Source organism: Lithobates pipiens, unplaced genomic scaffold (assembly GCF_037356315.1).
Source record: "Lithobates pipiens isolate NorthernLeopardFrog02 unplaced genomic scaffold, aLitPip1_a1.2 Scaffold_13, whole genome shotgun sequence".
NCBI lineage: Eukaryota > Metazoa > Chordata > Amphibia > Anura > Ranidae > Lithobates > Lithobates pipiens.
This window is the reverse complement of record NW_027507718.1, coordinates 31,666,885-31,691,435: the sequence shown is the minus strand read 5'-3', so window position 1 is coordinate 31,691,435 and position 24,551 is coordinate 31,666,885. Positions and strand designations below refer to the sequence as shown.

The 24,551-nt window shown below is 43.3% G+C and overlaps 1 protein-coding gene across 1 annotated transcript in view; it reads left to right on the top strand.

Annotated features, from left to right (window-relative positions):
* The window catches only part of SMC5 (structural maintenance of chromosomes 5), a 133,656-nt gene that overhangs the window by 76,665 nt on the left and 32,440 nt on the right, over positions 1–24,551 (top strand). The window contains exon 18 of the mRNA XM_077474956.1: positions 12,976–13,101. Within this exon, the coding sequence (XP_077331082.1) occupies positions 12,976–13,101 (126 nt within the window). The remainder of the gene's footprint in view (positions 1–12,975; positions 13,102–24,551) is intronic.

Genomic DNA, 24,551 nt, shown 5'->3' with positions numbered 1-24,551 from the left:
TACGTCTGCTTCGCGGAGTGCGAGTCGAGGGGATCCCAGTAATTCTGGTCGTCCCAGATTGGCCCCAGCATCCCTGGTATGCAGACCGACTGCCGTTATGGGAGGACCTTCTGTCTCGGGGTCCAATTCTCCATCCTGCTTTACCATTGCTGGCTTTTACGGCATGGCTATTGAGAGCCAGGTGTTGAGGAACAGGGGTCTTTCAGACTCTGTGATTCCCACTATGTGGAGGGCACGGAAATCTTCCAGGAAGATCTATCATCGTACCTGGAAGGCCTCCATCTCCATGTGTGAGGAGAAAGGATGGCATCCGCGCTCCTTTGCTATATCCATGATCCTGTTGTTTCTTCAGCAAGGAGTAGACCAGAAATTGACGTTAAGCACCATTTAAGGGACAAATATCAGCCTTGGCTGTCTTTTTCCAACGACCCCTGGCATCTCACTCACTGGTGAGTACATTTTTGTTCAAGGGGTGCGACACGTAGTCCCTCAGGTGCGTCTACCGTTACCTCCGTGGGATCCGAACCTGGTGTTATCGGCGCTTCGAAAAAAACGCAGTTTGAAAATATCAGGGAGCTCCCTCTGTTGACTTTCCCAGAAAGTGGTCTTTCTAGTGGCCATTACATCGGCCAGGAGGGGTTCAGAACTGGCGGCTTTGTCCTGCAAGTCACCCTACCTGGTTATCCACAAGGTGGTTTCGGCATTTCACATCAGTGAGGACTTTGTGTTACCATCTCTGTGTCCTAAGCCGACACATCCTAGGGAGGTGGCCCTTCACGTTCTGGACGGGGTTCGGGCTCTAAAGGTGTATTTGTCTGCCATGGCTCCCTTTTCGGAAGTCAGACTCGCTGTTTGTTTTGGTGGCTGGTCCAAAGAAAGTCTCGTTGGCAACCATTTCAAGGTGGATCAGACAGATTGTAGTACAAGCCTACGCCTTGAAGGGGCAGGTGCCCCCCCTTTCCAGTCACGGCCCACTCCACGAGGGCAATCGGAATGTCTTGGGCCTTCCAACACCAGGTGTGTAAAGCGGAGACCTGGTCATCTGTCCACACGTTTACCAAGTTCTACAAGGTAGACGTCAGTGCATCGGCTGATTGAGTATGCAATATTTTTTTTCCTGGTTTTTCAATAAAAAACACAGTCCCGTAAGTTAATGCACTGTTGCATTACAGTCCACAGTTTTTGGTGCGGTTGTGGGTAGTCACTCCTGTTGAGGGTACCCTGGTTTAGTGGTGGATTGTCCACACACTGTTGTTTTCTTGTGGGTAAAGTTTTCACTAGTTCCCACTTGCCATGGTGGATGAAGTTTTATGCGTTTTTTTTCCCACCCCGCGTTTGGCATTGCTTGGGGATGTCCCAATGGCTAAGAAAGAAGCTGTGTCGGTCGGTGAATATAAGAGAAAATAGGATTTTTTTTTGTACTCAACGTAAAATCCTTTTCTCTGTAATTCACCGACCGACACAGCACCTGCCCCTCCTTTTTTCTCTTTACGTTATACTGCTTGTTGACATATTGATGACTGCATGGCAGGCTGGAGGTTGTTACCTAAGGGACCACCCCCTGGGCAGAACTGGAAAGTTCTGTGTGTTACATAACAAGTAATGACTAGTATTCTCCTAAAGGTTGTATTCACCCAATGGCTAAGAGAGGAGCTGTGTCGGTCGGTGAATTGGAGAGAAAGAGATTTTACGGTGAGTACAAAAAATCCTATTTTTTTTTTCTGCACAGAACTGTACTGGAACCTAGCAAATTGTATCACAAACTCACTAGAACTGCGTGCGGTGTGAACTGTAAAAATGTGGAAAATTTCAGGGGGTATGAATACTTTTTCAAGGCACTGTACCTCATGATCAGTTGCAGTAAGCAGTTCATGAACTGATAGCGTAAGAATGCCGAATTGGACCTGGAAAACAGATCTGGTACGTGGGATTACCAGGCTCAGGAGGAGCAGACCGAGGCACAGAAAACAAGAGCCAAAGTCATACATGGTCAGACACCTGGAGAGAGGCAATCAGGAAACGGGCCAGGGTCATGCACAGATGGGCAGTAGTAGCAGGAGCAGAATCTGGAGACAAGCCGAGTTAAATACAGGAGATCGAGCTGGAGCAAAGTCAAGCAGCAAGCCAGGTTCAGGACCAGGAGAGATTCGGAGAGATATCTTGGAACAGAGTCAGTAACAGGTAGTCAGGCAGCAAAGTAACCAGAAAGCATGGATGCAAGGATCACACAGAGCTTGAGAACATCCAACAATCAGCACACATCAGGGCCTCATTTTAAAATGCAGCTTGGCACCATTCCTGGGACTGGACATGAGCAGGTGTGCGTCAATGCACCCAGATGCGTACGCCAAAGAACGCTGGCGCATATGGATATGCTGACATGTCGGTGCATGCCAGTTACTGGCCAGAGTCCATTTGTGTGCTGGCACATGTGCACAAATCTGATCTGCATGAGTACTGGTTTCCGAACATCTAATGATCGGTAAGCTGCAATTTTATAAAATTTTTGGTTTTGAGTTTAATATCACTTTAATATGTTTACCTAATTTTTAGTTTCCTTTTGAGTGTATTAATTTTAGTAACATTTACAAATGTCACCAATAGGCTACCTGAGTTCTTCTCCTGACCCTATTCTTTGCGTAGCTGTTGCTTTAAAGAAGAAGTAAACTGTGTGTGTGTTTTTTTTTTTTTTTCCCTGTAAAGGCATAATGTGCTAGTATGCATCGCATACTAGCACATTATGTTACACTTACCTGAAAACGAAGCCCGCGTCGTCCTCGCTGCAGGCCGCATCCATCTTCGCCCCTCTCCCTTCCGGAGCCGCTGACTCTGGCTGTTTGACTGGCCGGAGCCGCACACGCTCCCGAAGAAATGGCATGGGCGGCTGTTCCTTCAGTGCGCATGCGCCAATGACCAGTAAATCTATCTTAAATGGTGCACACTTAGGAGATATTTTACAGTACCTATAGGTAAGCCTTATTCTAGGCTTACCTCTAGGTACAATCATTAGAGGGAGGTTTACAACCTCTTTTAATACACGTGATATGTTGTTGCCGCGTAAATAAAAATATAGTATTCAGAGTCCATTAAGCCAAGACTAGATATTTACTTTAGACATTTTAGTAAAAAGACTATATTCTACAGTGCCTTGCGAAAGTATTCGGCCCCCTTGAACTTTTCAACCTTTTGCCACATTTCAGGCTTCAAACATAAAGATATAAAAAAAATTTTTTTGTGAAGAATCACCAACAAGTGGGACACAATTGTGAAGTGGAACGAAATAATTGCGTTAATACTTTGTAGAGCCACTATCAGTTTTGCACATCGAGAGACTGAAATTCTTGCCCATTCTTCCTTGCAAAACAGCTCGAGCTCAGTGAGGTTGGATGAAGAGCGTTTGTGAACAGCAGTTTTCAGCTCTTTCCACAGATTCTTGATTGGATTCAGGTCTGGACTTTGACTTGGCCATTCTAACACCTGGATTACGTTTATTTGTGAACCATTCCTTTGTAGATTTTGCTGTATGTTTGGGATCATTGTCTTGTTGGAAGATAAATCTCCGTCCCAGTTTCAGGTCTTTTGCAGACTCCAACAGGTTTTCATCCAGAATGGTCCTGTATTTGGCTGCATCCATCTTCCCCTCAATTTTAACCATCTTCCCTGTCCCTGCTGAAGAAAAGCAGGCCCAAACCATGATGCTGCCACCACCATGTTTGACAGTGGGGATGGTGTGTTGAGGGTGATGAGCTGTGTTGCTTTTACGCCAAACGTATCGTTTTGCATTGTGGGCAAAAAGTTCAATTTTGGTTTCATCTGACCAGAGCACCTTGTCCCACATGTTTGGTGTGTCTCCCAGGTGGCTTGTAGCAAACTTTAGACAAGACTTTTTATGGATATCTTTGAGAAATGGCTTTCTTCTTGCCACTCTTCCATAAAGGCCAGATTTGTGCAGTGTACGACTGATTGTTTTCCTATGGACAGACTCTCCCACCTCAGCTGTAGTTCTCTGCAGTTCATCCAGAGTGATCATGGGCCTCTTGGCTGCATCTCTGATCAGTCTTCTCCTTGTCTGAGCTGAAAGTTTAGAGGGACGGCCAGGTCTTGGTAGATTTGCAGTGGTCTGATACTCATTCCATTTCAAAATGATCGCTTGCACAGGCGTCCTTGGGATTTTTAAAGCTTGGGAAATCTTTTTGTATCCAAATCCGGCTTTAAACTTTTCCACAACAGTATTACGGACTTGCCTGGTGTGTTCCTTGGTCTTCATGATGTTCTCTGCGCTTTCAACAGAACCCTGAGACTATCACAGAGCAGGTGCATTTATACAGAGACTTGATTACACACAGGTGGATTCTATTTATCACCATCAGTCATTTAGGACAACATTGGATCATTCACAGATCCTTGCTGAACTTCTGGAGTGAGTTTGCTGCACTGAAAGTAAAGGGGCTGAATAATTTTGCACGCACCACTTTTCAGTTTTTTATTTGCTAAAAAAGTTTAAATTATCCAATAGATTTCGTTCCACTTCACAATTGTGTCCCACTTGTTGGTGATTCTTCACAAAAAATAAAAATGTTATATCTTTATGTTTGAAGCCTGAAAAGTTCAAGGGGGCCGAATACTTTCACAAGGCACTGTATATAGCTTACAATTTCCGCAGCAAAACTTTCGGAATATGTGGATAGGTTCATATAGGATTATTCTTTTCTAAATTGCATGGCGCATAAAGCATTCCGTTTTGTTTTAATTCATTATAATTAAAAATCAGGTTGTGTAAAATGTTGATTCAGTTTAGGTTGCACACTGCTGCTTTTCTTATTAAAATATGGAAACATTGATGAACCTTAAGGAAACGGTGATAATAAAATAACTGCAATACCTTGTATTACGCATTTTGCTAACCACTGAGTGTTTTATGTGTTTACATTGAGGCACATTAAATTGTTGATGCAAAAAGATTATGGTTTCTAAACCAGTAGCCCAGGTATATTTTTCTGTTTTCATATTTAGCGCATGTGCATAAAGCAGTGCATTTTTTCTATGCAAGCATTCAAAGCAGTCTCGCATTGATAAGCACAAACCCTCTTTTTTATGGAATTTCGTTTATACAGTTATTATAAACAACTGCAGATAGATTTTTGGCCTTTCATTGAAGAATTTTCCTCTACTGATAAATATTTGTGGTATTTTTTGCTGCCTATTTTAAATAAAATAATTAAAATAAGATTTGGTGACCATATAAGTGTATATGGCAGCAAATTGCAATTTAAAGTCACAAAACTCGAAGCCTAAATTTGGCCATATACTAGTAGATTTATGAATAAAAGTTCATACGACTATTCGTACAAAAATATGTATGTATCAGTACATTCAGTGCCCTGATGAATATAGTTCAAAATTACATTTTACACGAATGTTAAAATGATTTCTCATTATTCACTGTTGGAAATTTGTTTGTCGAGAAAATGTTTCCATCGCATGCCTTCAGATTTTTTTCGGCACTGTGGCTGAAAAACAAAAAAAAAACAAAGCTCTGACTCCACTAAAAATATGAAAATCAAAGGGAGTGTTCCTGAACAAAAGTTTTTAAACAAAATTCTTCTAGTGTCTGGCCAGCCTTCGGTGGTTTAGACCTGAAAGTGAAACATCCCTCTGTAGTGTGCACTAGCTTAAATCCAGAGCACTGAGCCTGGTTATTCTCTGATCCCTCTGTTGTCTGCATTAGACACTGAAAAGACTTTTAGCCAACACCTCACAGGAGATGGTTCGCCCCCCTCCAGCACATATCTGATCACTCAGACTCAGCTCTGTGTTTGTTTTTCTTTGAGCCTGTAAGCCCGTGTACACACAGTCGGACATTTCGACAACAAAATCCGTCAGATTTTTTCCAACGGATTTTGTCCGAAACTGGTGTTGCATACACATGGTCGGACAAAGTTGTCGGAAAATCCAATCATTCGTAAAGTGTTGTGACATTAGTTACGACGGGACTACATCCAGGCTAGTAGCCAAAAGCTTTGGTCTGAGCATGCATGGCACTTTGTCTGATCGGAATTCTCTACAAACGATCGGACAAAGTCTGATCGGATCATGTGGGAAATTTTTTATATCCAGCTCTCAAACTTTGTTGGTCGGACATTCCGACGGAAAAAGTCAGATGAAGCCCACACAAGTCCGACAACATGGTCCGATCGGACATTTTCCGCCGGAATGTCCGACCGTGTGTACAAGGGCTTAGAGGTGAGTGTGTCCATTCCCTCCAATCGCCTATCAGATTTGTCAGAGCTCTGTGTTCTAGCTCTGCAGTGTGTGTGACCTCAGATCCCCACCCCCTGCTTTCTGCTGCTTAGAGATGTATGTAAATTGTGTGTTTTGGAAGACTGTTGCGAGAGGGTTGCAAATTAACAGGTACAATTTATGTAGGAGGATTTGTTTCATATCTGTGTATTACCTGAGGCTTGTTAGTTCAGTGGGTATATGTAAGGGTTTACAAGCACGTCAAGTCTAATGTTCAGTAATGTTTCATGTAGGTTATTCAATTTAATTTTTAGGCACCTTTCACACAAGCCACCGGGAACAGTAAAAACAGGTGGTTTGTCTGTTTTTTACTGCTCACCTGCAAGAGAAACATGGTGCTGCTTGCTTGGAGCTTTGCACTGTGGTGTGTCATTTTTAATGCCACAGCAGAGTTTGACAGGTGTCGCTGCCTATCAGACTCTCCCATTTAAGTGAATCAGGCTGCACTGCAACCATGAGGCAAATGCTTGGCTTGCAGTTGTGCAGATCTGTAATGTAAAATATACTGTTCACAAATAAAATAAGGAAGGAGTATTTATGAAAAAAAAACGGTCATCAGGAGGCAGAAGTATCACTTGCAGACATCCATTCACCCTCCACCCCAGAACACTTTTCAGGGGGGCTGTAAATGATACAGCTAATGTGAAAGGAGCATTATAGTTGCATATAAAGAGATCAGCTTGGTGTAAACAAACTTCTCAATATATATTTTAATGTTCTTATAAACATGATTCTTTGTAAACGTTCAATTACAGTTGTACATGAGGGCAGCAATATTGGATCATTACTTGTGCAGGCTCTGCTTACTGCTTTGCAGGGGTATACAATTGTTGTGCTTTCTCTGCTCCTTCTCACAATGCAAGTTCATAAAATTCATACAGCAAGGAAAATGGGGGAGGGGGAAAGGATTTGTGTTTAACACAATTGATTAGTTGATTTGAAAACGGTTTGACCTCACTTCTGAATGTTCACAAAGTGAACTTTCACACTGGTAAGTAAATCAACCTTTTTTGAGTTGGCTTACTCACTGGAAATAATGCACTTAGAATTTGTTGGTGGAAATTGTGTACTGTACATGCTATGAACCACTTCCTCAAATGGTCAAATAGCTAATCTAAGAGTCTATACATTTAATATAACAAAAAGTATTAGCAAGAATGTAAAAATGTAAAAAAAAAAAAAAAAAATTCTAAATTGTTATTTCCGTGTTTAATATAAATGTGTTCACTGAAAATTCCATTGAGGCCGGATTCACACTAAAACCCACTGCGGATTGCACAGGAGCACTGTGCGCCCCTGTTCCCCATTTCAGGGACGAATCGGGGCTGATTCGGCCCTAAAAACTGAGCCAGAGACGTACAGTGCAGTGCGCTCCGCAGCCACAATGGAGATATGGGAGCCAGTCATATTCTCCTGCTATGCGAATTGGATGCGAGGAAACCCGCATATAATTTGCATAGGTGTGAACCCGGCCTTAAAGCAGGGCTCGACAAAACCAGGTCGCATTGGCGACTAGAAATAGCGACCTCGCGCCTGGGGCAGCACAGCTGGGGGTATCCTGTGTCTGTGGACCCCCCCAGCGTGATCGCGTCGGGCCAATCCGCCGGCGGCCGAAAATTTAGGCCGCGGCTTTGAGGCCTTCTGCGGTCCTATGATTCCTTATGGAATCTGGCACCCTCTTGTGGTCGCCGTTGGTATGACAAACCAGCAATGTTAATGAAGATTCCTCTGCCTGTATTATATTACCTGCCTCTTCTTCCCTTTATTTAGAACCCCCTAAACATTATATATATTTTTTATTCTAACACCCTAGAGAATAAAATGGTGGTTGTTGCAATACTGTCTGTCACACCGTATTTGTGCAGCGGACTTACAAGCGCACTTTTGTTGGGAAAAATAATTTAGTTAATAAAAAAATAAGACAACAGTAAAGTTAGCCCAATTATTTTTTATATTGTGAAAGATAATGTTACGCCGAGTAAATTGATACCCAACATGTCACGCTTCAAAATTGCACCCGCTCATGGAATGGCGACAAACTTTTACCCTTTAAAATCTGCATAGGCGACGTTTAAAAAAATTCTACAGGTTGCACGTTTTGAGTTACAGAGGAGGTCTGGGGTAGAATTATTGCTCTCGCTCTACCGATCACGGCGCTACCTCCTATGTGTGGTTCGAACACCGATTTTATATGCGGGCAGGACAGGGCGCGTTTAAAAATTATTATTTTTTCTGCTTTATTTTAACTTTTTTTTTTTCCACTGTTCTTTTAAAAAAAAATGTTGTGTCACTTTTATTCTTATTACAAGGAATGTAAAAATCCCTTGTAATAGAAAAAGCATGACAGGTCCTCTTAAATATCAGATCTGGGGTCAGAGAGACCTCGGATCTCATATTTACACTAAAATGCAATTGAAAAAAAAATTGTCATTTGAAAAAAATAAATAAAATGTCCCTCTAAGAGCTATGGGCAATGACTTGGAGACGGGGGGGGGGGGGGGGGGGCGGCGACGGCGCTGCTATCTTCCCCTCACTCGTCTCCATGTCAGGCCAGGGACAGGTCCGGATCGTCGTCACGGACCTGGCTCCTAACTTTTTAAGCTGGCTCCTAGATTCCAAGCAAATTTGTCAACCCCTGCCTTAAAGGCATATGGTCAAAATGAAAATGAGGCTTTCAAATGCCTACAGGGTACACAGCCTTCCTGCTGAAGGCTTCCGTATTCCATCAAGCCATAGCAATAGTACAGCTTTTATGAATAGAGCAGGGGAGCGGAAAATGCAGCTTGTATTAATCCCCACATCGCTGGAAGATCACAGCTGCAAGAATAGCAAAAAAATCAATAAATAGATAAAGCATATGCAGTTGGTCGGGGCTTACCAGTTTGCCTGGTCAGCCCCTACCCTGTCTGCCTTTAGGGGATCCCTGAAAACTCACTTATTCAGGGAAGCCTACCCCACTTCCACCTAAGAACTGTACCCCGGGTCCACCTACATCAGATCATCCCCGCAGCAAATACCTTTTGTACCACCACCCCCCTCCCTTTTAGACTGTAAGCTTCATGAGCAGGCCCTCCTATTCCTACTGTATTATAATTGTATTGTCCCCCTTTACATTGTAAAGTGCTATGTAAACTGTTGGTGCTATATCAATGCTGTATGTTAAGAATAATAATTTTAATTTAATTTTAAAATACAATGCAATATCCCAACCTGGAAGCCTTCTGTGTACATAACTTCCCCAAAAATATCTGCTTGTATGATTGGCTCACTGATTTCCCAAGAAGTCTGTACTAAGATGCAAATCAAATTTTAGACACCCTCTGGAGTAGAAATTATATTTTTGATGAGATGCTCCCTAAAGGTTAATTATTTCTAAAAGGATGCAGACACTACAACTTTTCTTATTAGAATGCTGAAAGTGATTATATTGAACACAGACATTCTCATTTATGAATTGGTGTTCAAAGGACATGGTAGAACACACAGATTTTTCATGAGAACTGAAAAAGCTACAAAGGTACAACGTTCGTTAAAATCCTTGCAATATACATAGATCACCCAGAGGGGTTTTTGTTTTCTCCTCTATTACTTACATGTGACAGGTTTATTGCCCTCTTGGAGGACACACTCCAGCTGAAAGATGAAAGAAGTGCATACAGCTGCTATGCCCACAACTTCCTTCTGCTGCCCATTCACAGAAGCCTTTCTATTTTGTATGAGTTTACATAATACATAGTCTTCTGTGAATGGGCAGAAGGAGGGGTGGGCAAGCATAGCAGTTCCAGGGACCCTGCTCTTAAAGGAACTGAGACCACAGTGAGCAAGGTCAGAGCCCTGGAAGTTATCTTCCATCTGTCACTGATATGAATAATAGCGATAAGTCTATGAGGCTGCAGTTTTTACAAAGTAGCTGAATACCTGTAATTCAGCTTTAACTGTTTGTAAAGCAGTGGGGGTACTTCAAACTCGCCTTGATGTAAGGTGCCATATACAAAAAGCCTGTTTTACCAGTGTCCAAACTAAATTGCATGATAACAATCCCCTATGGTTATATCTGCCCAAGATAAGATCATCCAAACAAAATTTCTCCATCGCTTTTATTATACCACTTATATTTTTTGCAAGATGACTTGTACTAAATACTCTGGAACTATAGGTTCTTTTTACCATATGGTCTGGGAGTGCCCTCCTAGCTGAGCTTACTGGTCTGAGTTTACAGATTTTACTAGTACAACTTTTCAGATTCCCAATATCTGTAATCCATTACGATGTTTACTGGGTTATGTGGAGTATACCCTTCCTACTGGGACGAAAATACGTTTACTGTTTTTCTTTGGCAAAAAATGATACTCATGAACTGGAAGTCTCAGGCCTCACCCTCCTTACCCCTATTGACCAAGCTATACCTATGTATAGACTAACCAACGAAGCACGAGGTTTGCCCCAAGAAATATACTAATGTTTGGTCCTTCTGACGGGATTCACAAGATACGGTTGCTTCAGGGGTCTCTAAAAATATTGTGTTTGCTATGTTATGTCCTGAGCAGGGACCTTCCTTATTTGGTCCCTATTACACCATCTGGTCATGCCATGTACGCATAATCTGATATTTCTGTTCTGTATTGTTCTGAGCTGCGTCACGGTGCTGTGCCTTAGGCCGCGTACACACGGGCGGATTATCTGCCCAACTAAGTTCGTCAGACAATCCGACAGACAGTCCGTCCAAACTTTTGAATGAACGGACTTGCCCACACACGGCACTTTTTGAGCGGACTAATACAGCGGACTAAGTCCGCCATACAATCCGCTCAACTTTTGAAATGAACGGACTCGCCCACACCCGCGGAGGAAAGTCCGCTCATTTCGAGCGCGTCTCCAGGTAGACGGGGCCCGCGAAGGAGACGTCGCTGGCCCCGCCGCCTGGAATGGACTTAAAGGGGAACCCCAATGCCGAAAAAAATCGGCGTGGGGGTCCCCCCCAAGTCCACAACAGACCCTTGTCCGAGCACGCTACCCGGCCGGCCAGGAAAGGGGGGCGAGCGAGCGCCCCCCCCCCCCCTAAGCCCTTACCAGGCCGCGTGCCCTCAACATGGGGGGTGCCTTGGGGAAGGCCCCAAAGCACCATGTCCCCATGTTGATGAGGACAAGGGCCTCTTCCCGACAATCCTGGCCGTTGGTTGTCGGGGTCTGCGGGCGGGGGGCTTATCGGAATCCGGGAGCCCCCTTTAATAAGGGGGCCCCCGGATACCGGTCCCCCAGCCTATGTGAATGAGTATGGGGTACAATGTACCCCTACCCATTCACCTGTGAAAAAAAGTAAAAAAAAAAACACAACACAGGGTTAAAATATTTTATTGCACAGCTCCGGGGGTCTTCCGTCTTCGGGGGTCTTCTCGCCGGACTCCTCCGCTATCTTCTTGTAGCTCTTTTGCTAGCGGAGGAGTCCGGCTTTCTGGATACCCGCTCGAAATGTGCAGACTTTTCTCCGGGCGGGAAAAGTCCGCTCATTTCGAAAGTACAGCGGACTGGCACACACACGGGCGGACTGTCCGCTCAAACCAAGTTTGGACGGACAATCTTACGGAAATTCCGTAAGACTTTGTTTGTCAGACAGTCCGCTGAAAAAGTCCGCTGAAGCCCACACACGAGCGGACTGTCCGCTGAAATGTGTTTCGGCGGACTAAGTTGGGCAGACAGTCTGCCCGTGTGTACGCGGCCTTACTGGGCACATTTCCCTTTTTTTTTCTTTGTTTTGTTAACACAAGGATAAAAAAAAGTTCAATAAAGTTACACTTTAAAAAAAATCTGTGGAGTAATCTGATCCTCCAATCAAATTTAAATTTGCTAGGGAAGTTCCCAAAATAGCATTAGCAGTTCACTTTTTTTTCCTGGAATCCAAATTTTTTACTCAAGGATGTAGATTATTCATTATAATGCAAAAAATGACCTCAAATAATTGATGGATTGTTAAAAAAAAAAAAAATCAGCAGCGTACAGATGTATCTGGGTGAGTACCTTAAGAACAAGGCTAGAAACGCACCTGTGTTTCTTAATAGTTAGTTTGGACCAAGCTGGTCCAAGCAAACTATTTATTTCACTAACCATTGCAGGGACTGTGAGTGCTGTATAAAACTATGTAGCCTCATCTACATACAGTATACAGCGTTGTGTTCTGCCAGTGGGATGAGACCTTTCCGCCGTCCTCCCAGAATAAAATCAAGTTGAGCTAATCACTGCTCAGCCATTCTGAGGAATCTTTGCATTCTGTGAATGAATTCAAAGCTTCATCTTATTGACTGAGATGGAGTGTGTGATGGCATCAGACCACCTGCCGGCCAGTCAGCGGAAACTTTGTATTCATTCACAGAACATGGACATGTTTTGTACCTTATTTATGCAAGTAGGCTCCACCATAATCTTGTTTTTTTTTTTTTAGCCACTTTCTTTTTTAGCTTGTAAAATTAATATAATCAGGAAGGAAGACCCTGACTGTAACCATTTACAATGCCCTTTATATTGTGTGTACTACTTTGAGAGCCAGAGAAAAATGTAACACTTTGCAATAACCCAGTATAAGTCTACCCAGCAAGCCCCGCCTCCTAAAAAAACAGAAGAAAAAAACGTTTGCATGAAAATTACAAATTGTAATAATTTCTTATCTTTTTTTTTTGCAAGAGTCAGTTTAAGAGTGTAGACGATTGCAAGATCGCTCTTTTGGAAAATTGCAAGGACCTCTTAAGGAAGGCAAGACAAGCCTGTCAGCTTGGACCCAAAGACGAAGTTCCACAAGAATTTCAAACTGTGAGTACTGCTTATTAAACACTTTTAGCTTATTTCAAACTATGACAGATAAATGAAGCTTAGCTATAGAAGCATTAGCACGAAACAGATACAGTCTAAGGCCTAGAATTAAGTGCTTTACAAACACACAGTAACACCAGAAAATTGATTTTTAAGATACCACATATAGTTGGCATCAGTAAAAGAAATCTTTTATTGATGTATACATTCATATTTAAACAGTCAACCTCATTTATCAATGTCTGGTGCGAGAGCAATCTCTGTTTGACAGCAATTGTTCATTTTCAGAGCTTCATTGGAAAAAAAACATTTGAAAGATTAAATCTGCTTGGGGTGTGACAATAAACACAACTTTTATTTCAGACACTTTTATAAATTAGGCCCAGTATGGGTAATTTATGGCAAGTAATGTAAAGGAGAAATAGTTTTTCTTTTGCCTTCTGCAAACAGTAAACAGTTTACCTTCATTTATCAATCAGACTGGAAAAATAATTATATCTAGGATTTCCTTAACTGTGAGTGAGTATATTGCCTTAGTTTCCGTGTTCTTGCATTTATACTGTTCCTTTGCAGTACCCAACTATGAAGATGCCAGTGCTGTTATTTAGGTAAAATGGAAGACAAATGTTGTATAGGGTAGAAACATGGGGGCTGACATTGCGGACTTATTTCTAAAATGCTAGTTACCTGAATGTCATTCTGACCTTGTGGTTTCCATGGCTTCTGCCACCTAGAACAAGCATTCAAACAGTTTTGACTTTCCTGATCACCACACTTGTTCCTAGTGACTGAGTTTAGGTAAAGCCAGTGGATCAGGGTGTCAAAAACACTATTCTGTTGCTGCTAACATAATTATTGGGAGTTGAATTTTCTTTGTTTTTAACTTTTGAGAACTAACTAGCCTAGGGCAAAAGAGCTATAAGAAAAACGTTAAGGAACCTAGAGGTGCAAGGGTGAGCTTAATGGCAGTTCTTATATATGGCCAAGACTGGAGGGTCTTGGGGATGCTACGGTTACATGAAGCAGGCTACCTCTAGGTCAGTGATTCTCAACCAGGGTTCCGTGAAACCGCAGGGTTCCTCCAGAGGTTGCTAGGGGTTCCTTCAGCATTGGGAAATTTCTGCCTCTCAAATAAGTTCCCACTCACACCATTGATCTTTTTAGCTATCTGTAAGGAGGTAATTCTTCCCAATGACCACAAGTGTAAGGACCATTCTTCCCACTGACCATCACACTAATGTATTATGAGTTGTAGATTTCTAATTTTTAGCAGGGGTTCCCAGAGACCAAAGAACTATTTCAAGAGTTCCTCTGTGTTAAAAAGGTTGAGAAAGGCTGCTCTAGCTGCTTGCACTTAGTGACTCTATCATGATAAAAGCAATTGTTTGCCCCCTTTCAAAATGCTAGTTGTTGTCTTTATCAGGGCTTTAACCTTGGACCTAAAACACCAAAAGTTTAGGAAGCGCTAATGAAGCTATTGTAAAGAAGTGTGTCAGAAAAGTCCATTTATTTGAGTCTTCCCATTACATCACCATCACCAGTCTGTGAAGCCTACACTCCAGAGTGCCACCAATTCATGAAATGATCCTCACCACATGATAATGACCTCCAAATTACAGGCAGGTCAAAATGCACCTAATCATACATATCCAACCATGGCATCCAGAAATCAGTCTTTCTCTCTTCCTTATTTAAAATGGTTGCCTAAACTAATATATATGTTCTGGTACTCTGAAGAAACAAAAAGGCTCACAATGGGTAAATACTGTTATTTAATATTCATTGTGTGTCACTTACATATAGTGCACCACAGCACTATGTATTGGCACTGCAAGATAAGATTTCTCAATAAACAAGCTTCAGATACAAGCTGGATCATGGCAAAGCAACTGCCAACAGAGCTTGGAATGCGATTTTACCTGAGGCTGCTGATGATCCATGCGGTCCCTGCCTGTGTCCGATTTTACAATTTTTGAGTCGCATACCTACAACAAGCATGCTGTAAATAAGTATCAGAGTTCCTTATTTCTGTATTTGGTCCGAAACTCCAAAAGCAATGAAATCAAAGCACCAGCATGATAGGCAGGCAACATACTTCCCTCCCCTCCTGTCAATTCTGCCCTTATCTTTACCCCCACCACTCATACCACACCAGCCTCCAGCCCTCCTGTCGTGGCCCAGCGCTGCAAACTCAGTGGGGAGGGCTGGAGATGGAGAGCAGGTGGGGTCTCTAAAATTCTAAAATTACCAATGAGCTAATCTCCCGCTGTGCAGCTATTTTTGGAGAAAACTTCTCTGAGTCCCCTATGTTCAGTGGGTGCCTTGGGACAGAAAGTAGGCTATTTAACCACTTTTGGGTTTAGGTGGATTAATCTGCAGCAATGCTCCACACATTCATTGAAGGCTGGCCTATTCTATATCAGTGCACTGGGGGTGGTTGGGCGCACTGCTGCGGATTAATCGGCCTAAACCGGAAAGTGGCCCAAGAGGAAGGGACAGGACCAGATGTATCAGCAGTGCTTGGCTCCAGAGGATCCCCCTGTATAAGAAGCTGCATCCCCATCACCCCAACCCCTATCCCACCCCACCCTTACCTCCCACCCTGTCCTCCCTAATCCCCCCCACCCTGTCCTCCCTAATCCCCCCCACCCTGTCCTCCCTAATCCCCCCCACCCTGTCCTCCCTTACCCCATAATCCCCCCCACCCTGCCCTCCCCTTACCCCCCAACCTGTCCTCACCCTCCTACTCCCCCCCCCAACCTGTCCTCACCCTGCCCTTGCTTACCCCACTACTCCCCCTGCTGTCACTTACCCCCCCCCATAGTCTCCCCACCCTAGCCTCCCTACCCTAGCCTCATCCAAATCACCCCTCTACCTACTCTTCCTAGGCGATAGGTAGCGTCAATTGGTATCAGCGAGTACTTAAAAAAATGAAATAAATAAAAATAAAGTATCGGTACTCGGTGTTAAAAAATAAAAAATAAAATGGCATCATGCATCCCTATTGAATTTAGTGGAACATTAACATCTTTTACATGTAACTCCAGCCCAAAAAGTTATTTTTTAAGATTTGGATAGCATAGGGAAGGGTTAACACCCCTATTACATTTGTTTTGCTGTCTGTGCTGCTGTTCAGAAAATTTTACCTCGCTTTTTGTCCATGTGGATTTTGAATATTTTGGGTTGTCGTGGAAACAAGGATTGGTGATAAAGCTTCAGTGAAGACTCCTTTTTCCCAATGATAACTCTTAAAGGATTGAATTTCCCTTCCTAGGGGTAGATTTCCTCTCACTTCCTGCTGTCTCCCTCCGTTTGTAAGTATGAGTCCTATATAAGTCGGATTTTAGGGACTGCCTGTAGTGTTCAAATTGTTATCAGTCTGCTATTTTAAAGGAGACGTATTGCCAAAGCTGTTTTGGCTATAGTTTACTTCTGCACTCCTGTGACCCAGGCCATGGCACCTAGCTCAGCATCTCAGCACGCCTCTGGGAGCCTGAGCAAACTACTCCCACCCCCTCCACGGCCCAATGCTCCAGTGAGTGCAGGAGGGGCAGAGCAAAGAGCTGAAGACAGAAAACCAAGAAATCAGCAGTCTTTGATCACTCAGTTCTTGGTCTTGAAGGGGGGGTGGGGGGGGGCTGATGCAGCATCAGACCAATGCTGCAACTACCTAGGTGAATATAATGATTTGTTTTTGAAAGTCTGCACTTTTTTTTTTATTGCCAAAAATCTAAGTCAAATGGTACAGTGGGTCATTAAACTGTCTTATTCTTGACCAGTTTATACTTTTGCTTCTAAGTCATTAACTCCCATTTTTAAATGTTGTCACTTTAAAGACATGCAGAAGATGGACCTAACCATATATTTTTTTTATTTCAGCCATGTTTACTGTTAAATGGAAGCTTTAGTTCACCCCCTCATGTTTTTTCTCCTCTCTAATCTGGAATTGGGGTTGGATTTTTTTTTTTAAAACACATGCTCACTCACCTAGTGAACCCAGTGTTCCACTGTGATCCACTGTTCAGATAACATACCCCAGGTCCTGCACTTCCCTGTAGGTCTTTTCACACTCATTGGTAACCACTGTGTTTCTGGTTCCAAAGCTTCCTGGGAGAGATGTGTACATCCAGGAGGCTGCAGGACTAAGGAAACGAGACAAAAAAAATGTAAGCAAACACAAAAAAAATCGATTTCCGTTTGTGAAGGTGGGAAGGTTAGTAACAAACTCCTCTTCAGGAGTGAAAGTGCACTTTAAAATCTTAACGAAAACCATTTAATGAAGACAAACCAGAAGGGCAGCTAAAGTTTTATGTTAAAATCTTAAACCATTTTCTGTAATTCGAGCATGTTTTTTGCCCTCTACATCAACCAAACCTCCTCATTGTTAAGGCACCAATAAAAAGGTATAGGGGTGGGTCCAGCTTAACTTTTATGGTAAAAAAGTTAATATTTGCTTATGCCTCAGTTTTTAATTATATATCAAGATTTCCTTCCCATTTTGCCATGTGATTTTTATAGAAGCTAACCTGTCTGAGTTTTCTCATGAGTTGCTCAGTCCACATTGCATGGGTTGTGATAGATTCATTTTAGATCTGTCAGGACAGAAACTTTTAAAACACAAACATTATACAGTGGCTTGCCGTTCCATTTTGCCTAAGTGCAGACCTTCTACCCTAGCAATACAAAAGTTCAAAACTTTTGACTATGGGACAGACCACCTTTTCTTTTTCGTACATCACGGGACAAAGAGCCACAGTATTTACTGATGGGTTATATAGGCACCACTAGGTGATGGACACTGGCACACCCTAGACAGGAAGTTTAGCCCCCTATATAATCCCTCCCTTGGAGTACCTCAGTTTTTTTACCAGTGTCTTAGGTGTTGGTCACAAGTAAAGATGTGCTGTGCTGAGCTCCGCTGGAATATTCCTTACTGGGGCAAGCCATGCAACTGGATCCATTCAAAATATATTTTTAGGCCAAATTGAATGGTACCCGGGCCTTGTGTCTGAAGAAACAAGGTTTTACCTGTAACGCTTCTCTTTTCTTTTCTTACATCAGGGGACACAGAGCCATAGTTGTTACTATGTGGGTTATAGGGCCACTGATAGATGGACACTGGCACGCCCTAAGGCAAGAAGTGTACTCCCTATATAACCCCTCCTACTACTGAGAGTCCTCAGTTTTTTCGCCAGTGTCTAAGGTGTTGGTCACGAGTAAAGATGTGCTGTGCTGAGCTCCACTGCAATCAATGTTTGCTGGGGCTAGCCATGCTGACCGGATCCGTTATGATGTGTTTTCATGGGCTAAATGAATGGTACCCGGGCCTTGTGTCCGAAGAAACAAGGTTTTGCTTGTGAATGCTTCTCTAGAAAGCTGGGCCCTGGGATCCAGTTGGAAGTAAGGCCATAAAGTTTTTACTGGCATGGTGCTGTCGCAGGTCAAGGATTGTAGGTTACCCGAGGTTCCCCCAGTTCCTGAAGGTTTCCTAAAAGGTCTCGGAGCCCACCGTGAAAGGTGAAGATTGTGTCTTTATCGCTGATAAAACCATGCTGCGAGGAAAAGGTAAGGGAGATTTTCTCAGGAATTTCTCCTTCTATGTATAATGTTGTCATGCCTATGTGTCACCACTGGGGGCTGTATTGATCACTCACCGTCCTGACGCTGGGAACAGCACAGAAGCCTTCATTCTCCTCTCCTTCAGCTGCAACAGATCCTCCGGTATGAAGGGGGGTCTGCTTCTCTTCCTGTGCCCCCAAAATAATTATTTCTCCTTCGGGGGATAAGATGCCAAACTAGTTTCCTTTAAAAAAAAAAAAAAAAAAAGACAAGACTGCGGCCGCTCAGTGGAGGATTTAAATCCCCCCCCCCCCCCCATGGCTGCATGTCCACAGGATGCCGCTCGCGCGGGCAAGCACTTTCCTTTGAAAGGAAAGGGGGAGCCATAATTTGCGTGGGGGGCGTGGCTAATGGCGTCAGACGCCAGCCACACATGTAGGAAGTTGATTTTAGCATTGTATGTGATGAAAGCTGCTGCTGGCTGCGGAGGGACAGAGCAGGAGCATGACTTGTTCAGGTTCGTGACACAGGCTTTTTCCCTTTGACACATTATACTTTACCAGGCTAGGATTAATAGCAGCTAATGGCACTGAACTGTAGCCTAGCAATATACATACTTTTGCATAGTGCCTCTGCTTTATGCTTCAGGCTATGAATGGTAATGGGACCAGGAACTTCTCTAAAGGGGTCAATGTTTTTTTCACTATAAACTGAATCCATTTGCAAAAGAATGTCATCCTCCTCTGAGAGGGATACACTAGTCAGATTGAGCCATCAGGGGAAATTGTTGTTGCATAAAACACTTCAGTCCCTGTATATATCATACAAAAGTTTTTTTTTTTCTTCTACCATTTGTAAATTGGAATGAAGATTAATGCTATGATGTCTCTCCATAGTGGGGCTAAACATAGCAGAAGTGCAGGAGGCTGGGGATCAGGTTGATCTTCCCAAATATTTGGAAGATATTTATTTATCCTCTTCTGAGGATCCTAATATGGAAGGAGTAGCATCACAAGACAGGTTGCTTGTGTACTCCCTTGCTCATCCTTTTCTGCTGCCTGCAGCACAGGCTCTTGAGGGACCTACCTCTAATTGGGTTCATTAGAACCTCCCCCATCTGGGGATGTTTTTTCCTATTCATGCATGGCTAAAAAAGCTTCTGTATTCTGAATGGGAACATCCGGATAAACAATATTATCCTCCCAAGAAATTCTCCACACTTTATCTATGAAAGAGGATTTCTATGAAGGAAATGGGGGTTCCAGCAATTGATGCTGCAATCGCCTCAGTGAGGAGAGTGTCACATGTCCGGTGGATAATGCACTCATGTTAAAGGATCCAACAGATAAAAAGTCAGAACTTCTATTTAAAGACAATATGTGTTTTGCAAGTTCAATAGCGCAGCCAGTTCTTGCTGCAATTGGTGTATCTCAGTCCATTAAGGAACAGTTTGTGGAGATATCTCACAGTAGATGCTATGAAAGACTCTATCATTTAAGCCTTATGGCTTATGCTTGGACTAGTGCATTCTCACAGAGTTCTGTGGCTGAAAAATTGATCAGCCGAAGAACCGTGTAAAAAGCTCTTAGCCAGTTTTTCCCCTTCATGGGGTACGGCTATTTAGAGACTATCTGGATAAGTACATCCAAAGGACCTCTAATGGGGAAAGCTCTCTTTTACCAGTAAAGAGGTTCAAACATTTCTCCTTTTAATTGTGCTGCCTCTCCTATGCCAGAGGCATCTGCCTCTAGGCAGTCTCGACGGTTTCAACCGTCAGGTTCAAGGGAAAGCCCACAAGGGCAGCACCAGGGTCAGAAGAGATCTTGGGGCAGAAAGCCCATGAAGCAGAATGCTAAAGCCTTCTCATGAAGGGACACCCCCACTCGTTCAGGTGAGGGGAAAGGTCCTGCGATTCTCAAGATCTGGCAGGAACAATGTCAAGGGAGATGGATTTCTGCAGTTTTTTTCTCTAGGTTACGACTAGAGTTCCAAGAGTTTCCATCTCCTCGTTTTTTCTAAGGGAAAATGTTCCCAAGGATCCAGAGAAAAAGAAGTCTCTCTCTTTCTGGCTTCTGGATCAGCTGTTATTCCAGTCGGTGATATCAGAGGTTCCCTTAGTCGAACAGGGCACAGGGTTTGGCTCAAACCTTTACGGTCCCAGAACCAAACAGAGGTAAGACCCATTCTAGATCTTGAAGATCTGAATCAGCACTTAAACATCCGATCCATTCATAATTCGATCGGTTGTGTCCATCCTGTAAAGAGGGGAGTTTTTTTGGCTTTAATCAATATCAAATTTACCCGCTCACCAGAAATTTCTGCATTTTTGAAATATAAAATTATATTTTCAGTTGTGGCCCTGCCATTCGATTTAGCCACAGCACCACGGATGTTCTGAAAAATTCTGGCACCTCCTTTAGCCAGATTAAGGGCTCAAGGCATAACTGTCCTAGCCTATTAAGATCTACTTTTAATAGATCATTCAGTCTCGGGTCTAAAACCAGAGTCTGATCACAGCCATAACTACCTGAAAACTCTGGGTTGGATACTCGACCTAGGAAGATCATCAAGATTACAGTACTTGGGAGCTGGTTATAGATAAAATACAGAAGAATTTATTACCCCAGATAAGAATCCGTTCCATTGTAGGACTAATTCAACTTATCAAAACAAAGGAAAATTCCTTCCATTCGGCTGTGCACGAGATTGTTAGGGGAACTGGTGGCCTCCTTCAAGGCCGTCCCTTGCACGCAGTTTTTACTCAAAAACTGCTTCAAAACACCATCCTGTTGGTCTTGAATAAAAACATTCATGCCTGTTTGTTTCCAATACACTTGGCTCCCGACGTAAGTTAGACCCTAAATTGGTGGTTGTTATCCAGCAAAGGGGAAAATCTTTGTCCTGGAAGGTGTTAACAACAGATGCCAGCCTTCTAGGCTGGGGAGCAGCCCTGGAAGAAGATTCTGTCCAGGGGAGATGGTCCAGTTCAGAGGACCTTGCCTATCAACTTTTTGGAAGATTCGGGCAGTACGTTTGGCCCTAGAATCTGGGACAGTCAGACTACGGGACTGTCCTGTCAGGATTCAGTCTGATAACATCAATCACCAGGGGGGCACGAGAGGTCGTGCAGCCCAAAAAGAGGTGAATAATGTTCTAGCTTGGGCAGAACACAACATTCCTTGCCTATGGGAAATTTTCATTTTAAGGATAGAGAATTGGCAGGCTAACTAATTGAGTCGCCAACAATTATTTCCGGGAGAACGATCTCTTCACCCTGACATCTTCCTAGCGATATGTCAGAGATGGGGTATTCCGGACACGAACCTATTTACGTCTAGATTCAACAACAAAGTCGACAACTTTGTGTCGACAACGAGGGATCCGCTAGCAGGTGGAACAGACGCATTAGTCTTCCTATGGGATCAGTTTTCACTGTTCTATGCATTTCCTCCAGTTCTGCTACTTCCGCACCACCTCCGCAGGATTAAGCAGGAATGAAAGGAGGTGATTCTGGCGGCCCCAGTTGGTCCCAGAAGATCTTGATTTACCAAGATCTTAAAGATGGCAGTAGGAGTCCTTCGGACTCTGCCATTATAGACAGACAGACCTTACTATGCACAGGATTATGATGGATGATCTTGCGGCATATAAGTATGACTAGGATGCATTTCTGGTGGGACATTGTTGAACCGGGACAATTAAAACTGAAAATAGTACAAATGCTTGCACTGAACTTTTGCCATTTAAAATTATGTACTTATGCTGTCTTTGTTGTGATTTTGTAAGGCTGCGTTCACACCATTTCAAAATGGCACATATAAAAAGCAGAAAAACTCCTGTAATCTGCCCCATGTTCTTTTTTTGAGCTAAAGGCCCCTTTCACACTGGTACAACACAACAGGCGTATGACTGTGGATCCGACTTTGCCCTGTGACTTGAAGTCTGACTTCAATGAACAGGGATCTGACTTTGATCCGCGACAATACCAGGCACTGTCTGGTATGAATCTTTAGGGGGAACTCCACGCACAATGTAAAAAAAAAGTCCTTCAGTCTAGTATGAATTTTAAGAGCAACCCACACACTGAAAAAATGGCGTGGGGGGTCCCCCCCAAAATCCACACCAGGTCCTTAACCAAGCCCACAACCTGGCAGGTCAGGAAAGGGGGTGGGGACGAGCGAGCGATGATGCCCCCCCCCCCCGAATTGTACCAGGCTGCATGTCCGCAACATGTTTGGACAGGTGGGGTTCTGCGCCCCCATCCCAAAACACCTCGTCCCCAGGTTGATGAGGACAAGGGCCTCTTCCTGACAACCCTGGCCCTTCAAGATCATGAGAGCACAAGTCGCATGCCAAAGTCGGCTCAGCTAAGACGGCGATCCGACTTCAGTGATATTCAATGGGCTGAAGCAGGATCAAAGTCGGACCAAAGTAGTGCAGGACTACTTTGAAGTCTGCGCGACTTAGTCATACTGATATGAATGGTTGTTATTGGAAATCACGGGGAAAGACTTGTCATGCGATTTTGCAGTCCCAAATCATTGTACAAGTCGTACAAGTGTGAAAGGGGCCAAAGGCTTTTTTTCAGACAATTTTCTTCAGGTGACAAAACGCTCAAATGTGAACAGGTGCCATTGAAATTAAAGGGAAAACCCTCAGGTGTGAATGCAGCTTAAACCAGCAAATGTGTTTAGGCTCAGCTCACCGTGACCTGTCCATTTAAATGTTTCTCGCTTGCTTCCCTAAACTTTACTCTTTAGATGCTATGGTTCCCACACAGTGCACTGATGATAGCTAGCTAGCCTGAAACGGGTGTATGCAGTTTAAAATAAATTGTTCAGTAATACTCGGTTGTAAACATGTTTTAATTACTTGGCACCCACGCTATAGCCAAAAGACTGCTGCAGGGCAGGCCTTAATTGCCGGGAGGGTGTCCATGGACTTCCTCCCGAGCAAGCACAGTCTGCGTGACCCTGCGATCACTGAGTCTATGAGACTCGGCCGATCAGAGATCCGAGTAAGAGGTTGATCCCGGCCCCTTACCACGTGATCAGCTGTCAGCCAATGACGGCTGATCACGTGATCTAAACAGAAGCTCGGTAATCTGTATTTTTTTTTTTAACCTTCACGCTGTCAGCATGAGGGGGAAAAAAGCCAATCACCGGCTTCTTTCAGAGGGACACCAGTTCCTCACTCAGAAAGCTGCAGCTGTGCCCACCAATGTCACTTACCAGTGCCCACAGTGCCACCCATCAATACCCGCTAGTGCTGCCAATCAATGCCCATCACTGTCTAATAATCAGTGCTGCCTATCAGTGCCCTTCAGTGCTTATTAGTGTGGTGTGTGGGGTCAGGCAGTTGACAGGCAGAATCTGTCCTTAATGCTTCAGCTAAAGTGTCAGGCTCAGATGTAGTAGTAGATAAGGAGGAAATATACATGATAGTAGATAAGGAGGAAGCCTATACAGTTAATATAATAGCTAAATATTCAGATTCCATCATACACCCAGTCATGATGAGTTACTTTTTTATTTAAAAAAAAAAAAACATACCATCCACTCAGACCAAGAAATTCATAAGAAATTGGTATATAAAGTTATAAAGGATTTTTCAGCAGCGTTACCATTTTTAGGTACAATTTTTAGTCTTGGTAGTATGCACACACCACATTTGGCTATACGCTGCTTTTTTACTAGAGCAGGCATTTCATTTTCATTGTCCTTTTTTAAATAATTGATAAATATTTTATTATTTTAAATATTCATGTAAAGCATTCTCTCTCCTTGTAGCCCATAATTGGGAGTTTCAAAAAATTTAGCATTCAGTCCCTACACAAATGTATATTGCTGTGGTAAAAAGTGGCAGGCATAAAATTATATTTAGCTGTAAAC